General features: G+C 34.1%; 1 protein-coding gene across 1 annotated transcript; it reads right to left on the reverse strand.

The window, feature by feature from the left end:
• Positions 1-481: 481 nt before the first annotated feature.
• On the reverse strand, positions 482-5953 carry LOC6646015 (glutathione S-transferase S1). Its single transcript, XM_015177649.3, has 5 exons — positions 5767-5953; positions 1566-1859; positions 1339-1506; positions 1126-1268; positions 482-1064 (listed from the first exon to the last, which is right to left on the reverse strand). The coding sequence occupies exons 2-5, from the start codon at positions 1837-1839 to the stop codon at positions 897-899; spliced, it is 753 nt and encodes a 250-aa protein (XP_015033135.1). The 5' UTR covers positions 1840-1859; positions 5767-5953; the 3' UTR covers positions 482-896.
• Between the last annotated feature and the right edge of the window lie 2585 nt (positions 5954-8538).

Raw genomic sequence — 8538 nt, forward strand, 5'->3', positions numbered from 1 at the left:
TGTATGTGTTTTTGTTTTTTTCTTTACTTGCGGGTTGTGTTTTTAACTCCAATATATTTTGAAGAATTTTGAAATTGAATAAGAATCTATATATATAGAAGATATATCTGGGTGTGCTTGTTTTATTGCTGTGAGTCTTTTTTATATATGTTGGTTTATGTCGTCTTGTTGGTTTAGACTTGGAAAACTCTTGGAGGTTCAGGTGATGATGAAAAAATCAAATAATAAATATATATGTATTAATTGTAATTGCCTGTGTTATGGGTGTATGTGTAGTAGTGTCTGTATGTATGTGCATTTGAGCTCCTTGCATTGAATTAAAAGATAATAGAATAAGTCTAGAAATGATGTATACGCATATAGTAGTTGTTGTTGTTGTTATAGTCGAGAAGGGGCAGATATATAGATTATATATGTATGTATCTGCTGATCTAAATGATAGTATGTAAACTTATAGTAGATTGAAAGTACATGCATAAAATATATATGTATATATGTATATTTATATTAAACCGTGTCAACTTTGAAGATTAAGATGTTCTGTGTACATATCAGGGGATCGGGGGTCATGGGAATGGGATTATTTTTTAGATATATAGAGAAAAATATGCTGGATGTGGTTAGCCTATGCAAAGAGAATTATAAACGAACAAGAATTATTATCATATTTTAGTTGCTTGTTTTAGCTATTATTAATGCCATTTTTTTTTCTGTTTTTTTTTTTTTTTAAATAAATGTTTTTTGTTTTTTGAACCCTGTGTGAAGGTCGTTTGCTGTTCACACCATAAGAAAAAAAAAATAATAATTATAAGGAACAAAATGTGTGTTTAAGAAAAAAAATAAAATAAAATGATGAGTGTGTGGTGTGTGTGGTGTGTGTTTATGTGGTGTGCCACTTAAACCTCGGTAGCGGGACGCTTCTCAATCCAAGCCTTAATGGGTTCCAGGGCATTGATGGCATCAACAACGCCACGGAGAGCAGGATAAGGCTCCAACAGATCACGCTTGACCATGTAGTTCATGTAGTCGGTAATGCCGGCAAAGTAAACATCAGCCCAGGTCAACTATATGAAACAGAAATATTATCAAACACTCTTTGTGCATAGTCTTTCCATTTGTCTTCACCTTATTCAATGCCAAATGCCCATCATTATCCTTGACGGTCTGCTCAAGTTTCTCCAAATAGAAGGGAATAACTTCGGCGTTAAGGGTCACCAGTTTCTTCTCCTTGATCTCATCCTCCGGCTCGTACGAGACGACTGCAATTTCTATACATTAAAAATTCAAGAGTTAATCAAGGACACTGAACATGAAACTGAGTCACACATTGTTCGCTACTTAGACGGAAGTCATTGATGGTATCAACCACAATGTCAATTTGCAAATCCTCCCATGGTGTGGTGCCAGTTAGTCCCACAGTTTTGGCCAAGAAGCGGGCCATCGAGATGCTCTGATGAACACGTTTGCCATCAACCTCCAATACGGGCATTTGTCCCATGGGCATGGCTATTAAAAGAGTTCAAGATATATCCAAAGACAGTTTTTTGTTTGTGATTAATACTCACTTGGCTTCAGGGCTGGCCATTCATCGCGAGTGACACGGACATCCTCGTACTCGATGCCACCGTAGGCAAACAAATAACGCAATGGTTCGGCCAAGGCCTTAACATTGAAATAGAAGAGAGTGTAGCTGTGCTTAATCGGCTCAGCGGGCTCGGCTGGTGCAGCTTCACCGCCCTCAGCTGGAGCAGCTTCTGCTCCCTCAGCTGGTGGTGCCGCCTCGGCTCCCTCGGCTGGCGGTGCTCCCTCAGCTGGTGGTGCTTGTGCTTCATCGGCCATTTCTGCTACAATTCAATTCCCTGCAATTGATAAAAAAATCAATAATAATAGTTAAAAATCAATTGGTTTTGCATTTTGTGGTGAAATTCATTTTCATTTATGTACACCACTTTGTGGTTTTCGGGCTTCGGTTCAGATGTTGAGCTTTGGTGATTCTAGAAGAACTAATCAGTTCACGTATGTTGTTTTCCCCGATAAGGCAACTGATTATTGGTATGGCAAACAAACAAACAAAATACATTTACTTATCAAAATGCAATAACAACCTCTTAGATACCCTTTGTAGCAGAATAATTTACTTAAACCGAAAGAAGGAACAAAAATATACTTACTAAAGATATAAGAAGTATTTCCAACCCAAAAAAGTTTTTATTTTGAATTTAGAACCACTTAAAAAAGTTAATCAATTACTTATATTCAAATTTTCCTCATAAATTTAAACATTATTTCCTTCATTTAATTTTCTTTTCCGAGTATAGAAACATATGGAAAAATAACAAACTATTTTTATAAATAGAATAACTATATTATATGTGCCGAAAATGCTGAAAACAGCAAAAGTTTAGTCGCAATATATAATGTGATCAATTTCCAGTACATCTGCACTAGGAAATAGCCAATAGCCTCGTATGTGAGGGGTAAACAACATGAGTACAGGGTATCAAAAGTTTACCTTTGTGATAAGTGACATTCCTTTTGCTACCTAGCTAACTGGGTCACTGATTGCTTGATTAAAGAACAAGATTAAACGTCAGATGAAATGATATCTTATGGTGTTTGCGTCAAAATTTTTTGTAAGATTTTTAATACTAAAAGGTAATTTAAGATTAGCTTTCTAGCTTTTAGAAACTTCATAAGGTATTTATTCTTTCACCAAAAAGTTTGTCTTTTATATGTGATATCCTAAAAGAACCTTGTAATAATTCGGCAAAAAATAGAGTCCGATGAAGTGATTTTAAGGTTTTTTTTTATTGTCAAAACGATTTATGATATCTATCATTACCAACTCCGAATTCTGTTTTCATACTTCCACACATGAAGAATAAATCCATAAAGCATTGACAAAATTATTAGATGATGATAACATGAACGTCATTTCAGGCGAGATTAGACTTAAAAATTGAGTTGTGGAAATCGAGTTGGAGTTAATAATACTAGGAGACTTTAACTCAAGCGTGTAATATCATCATTATGGACAGATCGGGCATGATCAACAAGCCAATATAATAAATTATGAAAAACTCAAATAAAAACGGATTTTTAGATAGGATTCATTTTTGAGCGATTAGTAATTCGATCATTTCTATTTTAAACTATTCAATTAACTTTTCACAATGATCATTCCAATCTATTTGGAAAAATTTTAAGGAAGAATATGGATCTCACAAAATTCACAGTGAGAGCTCTGTATGTAGGCGTTGGTTTTGAATAAATCCAAAAATTGAGACTAATTATATGCTTTTAATGATGGAATTTGCTACAGTTTTTCAAGAATGAATTATTTTAATCCCAAATTTATTCAGAATTCTTTCAAAAATTAACAAAACTATCGGAAATTATAAATTGACTTAGACAAGGCCATAAAATGTTTTAAATTTTGAGTTTTCTCATAATTCTCAATTGCAGAAACCATTTAATTTTGTTATGGAATTGCGTTCTTTCTTTGGGTGTGCCAACTTCTAAAAAGGCTCGACTTAGTCTGGAATATTACCCCGATAACTGTAAGTATAGGAATATTTTAAAAATAAAAACCTCCACCCATGAACAGAACACTCACACCTCAAATCATTGTTTGAAAAAGAGGTGGAATTGATCTAGTCTATACGACTCGACTTTAAACACTCATAGTTGAAAATTGTTTAAATTATTACTCATTATTGGTAAATAATTTTAATTTTCATACGTAATCAAACTGTCCTTGATAAGACTTCTTTAAAAACTATTATTTGAATTTATAGATCGCAAAGTCTAATCGAATGTGTTTGCCACAAAAATGTAACAAATACGTGTCCAAGTGGTCATTGCTTATTGTTAGATAGTAGGCCTCAAGGCGCTAAAATTCATTGTTATCTTTATCAAATTTTATGGGTATAGTTTATGGCATTGAAATTGCCACAGTTCTCTACTATAATTAATGCATAGACTGTGAATATTTTACTTTTTACCATATTGAGAAACACTTTTCTTTTTCCTTGTACATCCAATAAATGCAATAAATCAAAGAAAGAGAAAAACAGAAACATTCTTGAGTCAAGGCAAAAGTTGACAGTATATAATTATCATAATTTTCCAATATATATCTAAAGTATTTCCTCCCCTTTTGTCCATATATATTTTTATATCGTTTTTAAGAAGCGGAAATGCATTGATTGTCTTTAACAGAGAGCGAGAAAGACAGAGAGAGAGAGAAAGAGACAACACAGAGATCCACACCCACGTCCATTTCGGAGTCTTCTCTCCTCTCTACAATCCACTCGTCGTGGTGACACTGAGACTCAAGACTTGCGTCTTCCACTTCCATTTTTTTTTGCAGTCGTTTTGGGCGTTGGCGTTGAAAGAAATTAAAATCGAAGAAGAGGATGTCGCGGTTCCTGTCCTGATGTGGATGCCGATGTGGAACGTATTTGTCGTGACTTTGCCATGCATCATTGGCACAATTTGGCAGGGCGCCCAGTCAGTCAGTCAGTTAGTCAGTCAGCCAGCTAAACCCCCGTGCCCATCCCCTCCCCAACCCCACAAAAAGTAATGGCCGATTGGTCGCCTCTTCCGCTGCAATTTTCATGTCTCAAATTGCAACAATCGATTGGGTCTTTATCATTCGTTCTCTTTCTTACTTGTTGCCGCGTTGTATGGCGGCTTCAATGGAATTTAATTTGGTCTTTGGTAAGAGTAAGAGAGACGGTGGTGCTGGTGGTGGTGGTAGGGGCGTTAGGTTAGGTACATCAGTTTGGTGTCATGATTTTAAATTTAATTTCAATCTATTTTCGTGGGAACAAGACTATTTCGATTATTTAATCGATCGCATCGAAATTGATTCGTTCGAAAGTTATTCTTCAATTCAAATTTACTTGAGAAAGTTTAATAGGGTCAAGGACCTAGACCTCCCTAGCCATAACCAACTTAAGAGTTTTGAAAAGCACGTGATAACAATTCACAGCTTCGACCATATGGACACACCGAAACACTGATTAGACAATTTCTGATTAAAGATGAACCCAAAGTCAACAAAAAAAAAAAAAATCCTTATCAATTATAATTGATAATTCTCCAGTAGCCAGACAAACATTTTGAATATTATAATTTCTAAGGCACTTTCATATTTCGATCTTGTTTGCAATTTTGGGTTCTTATATAAAAAAAACAACTAAACTTTTTACCTCACGCTTCGAAATACTTTGACGCACAGTTTTTCGATATCGTTGTCGTTGTACACTCAGGTACTGAAAAGTTCTTTTTTCAAAAACAAGTTTCGAAGCTGCAGAATTTGAAAACACGTTGTTGTCCTTCACATATTTGCTTGCGAATGATTCGACTGGCAAGCGAGAACTGCTAGTGCAGAAAAAGGTCCGAGAAACGAGTTCAAAACTTTCCGAAATTTATTTTTTTTTTTTTGGTTTCGCAAAATACGATTGACCCACAAAAGTACATTCAAATCGAAACAACAATCAACCCCGAAAACTAAATTTAGCAACAAAACGACAACGAGGAGACAAAAGACGAGCAAATTTTCTAATTGATCTCACTAATCGGCCTTTGATAATCGTCGTATACTTTATAGTCTTTTTCTTTCGTCTTTTCCTTTTTGATCATTATTTTTGGCAATTGATTTCTTTTCATTTCATTACATCACTTGAGAAAGTTCTCATTTAGAATTTCCATACTCTTCTGGCTGGATTTAAATTTTTCCTCCAGTTCTTATTTTCTTACCTCCAATAAAAAATGGGTTTAAACAAAAACTAAAGCTGGATTTTGTGTTGTTGATTATTGTATTTTTTGGAGAATTTTGAGTTTGGATCGATGGTTTTTTTTTTGTGTTGGTTGGTTGAATGATAGATGAAGAAGGAACACCACTTGAACCGATCACAGCAAGGTTTCTACAGCAACTGACTTAACGGGGCGGTTATCCCCCCTTTTATACGCTCCCACATCAGTCAATCGATGCAAAAGAGAGAGAGAGAGAGAGAGCCCGTGTGGGAGTAGTTGGAGCTTGTAGCCGGCCGGCGCCCTAAATGAGAGAGAGATAGTGAGAGCGGTGCCAACCACTTTGCGTATATCTGTGGGCAAGAGTGAGAGGCTCTCTCCACCTCTAGTTGTATGCTTTGTTGTTGTGTGGGCCTTAGAAATTGCCTTGCAAAGCACAAAACTAGTTTCCAGAATTAATTAAATTAAATTAATTGAAATAATTTCATTCACTAATTCAACACAATAAAATTGCCATGATGAAATTCTGTTTAAATGCTAATGGTAACTCTCCAAAAAAATATTTAGATTTGCTCGAAAATTCGCAAAATAAAAACTTGACTTACTCTCTCACTCTCTCCCTCTCGATTGCTCTCTGTAGCATCTCTTCCAAAATCAATAAGAGTAAATTAGTTTGTTTTTTTTTGTTTTTTAACAGCTTTAACTAAATATTTTCTTAGGTGAATAAGTAGATAGTTAAGTAAAGAGATTAGGTAAATATTTTTGAAGCTTTTAGTTCAAGAAGTTTGCTTAGTCTTTTAATTGATTAAGCATTAAATGAAGTTATTAGATTAATTGGGTTTTAATAAACAGTAAATAGCGAAAACAAAATTAAAGCAGCTTAATTAGCTGCTTGACACGATCTTTATATAGACGCTAAGTGTGGTAAGATCTTTATATTTTATTTATTTTATTTTAAACAAATCTCAAGTCTAGTAACTACCAACTAGAGTTCTATTTACTCTCTTTGGTCAAAATAATAAATTTAAACAGGGTTCGATTTTGAAATATAGAGTTTAAGTTACTTTTAAGGTCAGCAGAAAGTATTTTCAGAAACATTTTTGAAATCAATATTAAAGTCTATTCTAAAAATTATCTAGAGAACCACAGCTATTCCTGTGGAATCGATTTTTCAATCATTTCTGGGTATCGACGATACAATATCCCATTTTTCAAGTCCTTTTTATACCCTTGCAAAAAGGGTATATTAATTTTGGTCAAAAGCGTGCAACGCATAAAAGGAAGCATCTTCGACCATATAAAGTATATATATTCTTGATCAGCACGACGAGACGAGTTCAAATAGCCATGTCCGTCCGTCCGTCTGGATCAACGCAAACTCCTCCTAGACCGTTAAAGCTACAGAGCTAAAATTTTGCATGTAGGCTTGTACATATATACTGCAGGAGTCGTATATCTCGGATTCAGCCGGATCGGAGCACTATATCAAATAGCTCCCAAGCAAACGGCAAAGTCACGAACAGTGACTTTTCTCAATAACTTCGTTATAAACGACTATGCCAAATTTGATCAAGATCGGGTGACTATATCATATAGCTCCCATAGGAACGATCTTTCGAAAACAGTGACTTTTGTCAATAACTTCGTCACTTTTGACGCGATTGCTTTCAAATCAAACATTTGTTAGTTTAATATATCTGTTAATGACTGTGCCGAATTTGATAAAGATCGGACAACTATATCATATAGCTCCCATAGAAATGATCGGTGGAAAACAGTGATTTTGATCAATATCTACGATATTTCCTATACTAAGATTGTAGGCCGTTCTTTCGTTCAAACATTAGCCTTTTTAGCTTAAACGTTTTTCCACTTTTATGGCTATAGGCAAGGAAAGAGTTACCATAAAAGTTGCAGGGGTATACAAACTTTGGAAGTTAGTCCCGGCCCTCTGGTTTCATTAAAAATCTTGCCTTTATTTGGCAGAGCATACAATTTGTTTTCAAAAGTTCTTTAATTGATCGTATAAGGGTATCTGTAGATACTCTTTCTTCACTCATCCAACTCCAACTCCAACTCAAATCTGGAGACACACCTTTTTTACTTATGTATTCAATGCTATGGTTTTTAATTTAATTCTAAATGTAACTTGGCTAGCATGTAATTTTCAGTTAGTACCATAAGACTCTCTGAAAGTCTAATCTTTCAAATTTTTTTGTACAAATCTTAGGCAAGAATCCGTACAGTCACCACTTCGTGATAGGATAATGGGAACCACAAATAAAAAACTCCATTAAAACGTTCAAAAATGTACATTAAGTTCAACCTCAATGAAAACTGTCTGGAATTCAATTTAAAAAGAAAGTCGCTTCAATTTACGTGTTTCTACCAATTATATTTTTAAAAATAAACTCTTGAATTTATCTAACAGAAACAAAAGATCATATATTAATATAAAGATTCAAATTATTCACAATGATCTATCCTATATTTCAGGAAAAATCTATACAAGATCACTTAAATGACCATTCCATATTTAAAAGATTATATATAAATTATTTATTATATATAAAACATATTTTTGGCGTTCTTTACCATTTTATTAAACATTTCATGAATAATATGATAAATACAAATCTTTCAACTTTGATTTGTCTGCATTAACTGCATATAACAGTTATTTAAGCGAATATCGAATGCAATTTTCAAACTTTTAAGTGGATGTAAAAAATAATATGTCATAATTAAATGAAAGACAAAAAAAACTTCAAATCAAGA

Source organism: Drosophila willistoni (assembly GCF_018902025.1).
Source record: "Drosophila willistoni isolate 14030-0811.24 chromosome 2L unlocalized genomic scaffold, UCI_dwil_1.1 Seg72.1, whole genome shotgun sequence".
NCBI classification, from domain to species: domain Eukaryota; kingdom Metazoa; phylum Arthropoda; class Insecta; order Diptera; family Drosophilidae; genus Drosophila; species Drosophila willistoni.

Coding starts and splice junctions, on each gene's coding strand:
- LOC6646015 (XM_015177649.3), bottom strand. CDS start 1,839: ATGGCCGATGAAGCACAAGCACCACCAGCTGAGGGAGCACCGCCAGCC. Junction 1,507..1,565: donor ATGGCCAGCCCTGAAGCCAA/GTGAGTATTAAT, acceptor CTCTTTTAATAG/CCATGCCCATGGGACAAATG. Junction 1,065..1,125: donor GGCATTTGGCATTGAATAAG/GTGAAGACAAAT, acceptor TGTTTCATATAG/TTGACCTGGGCTGATGTTTA.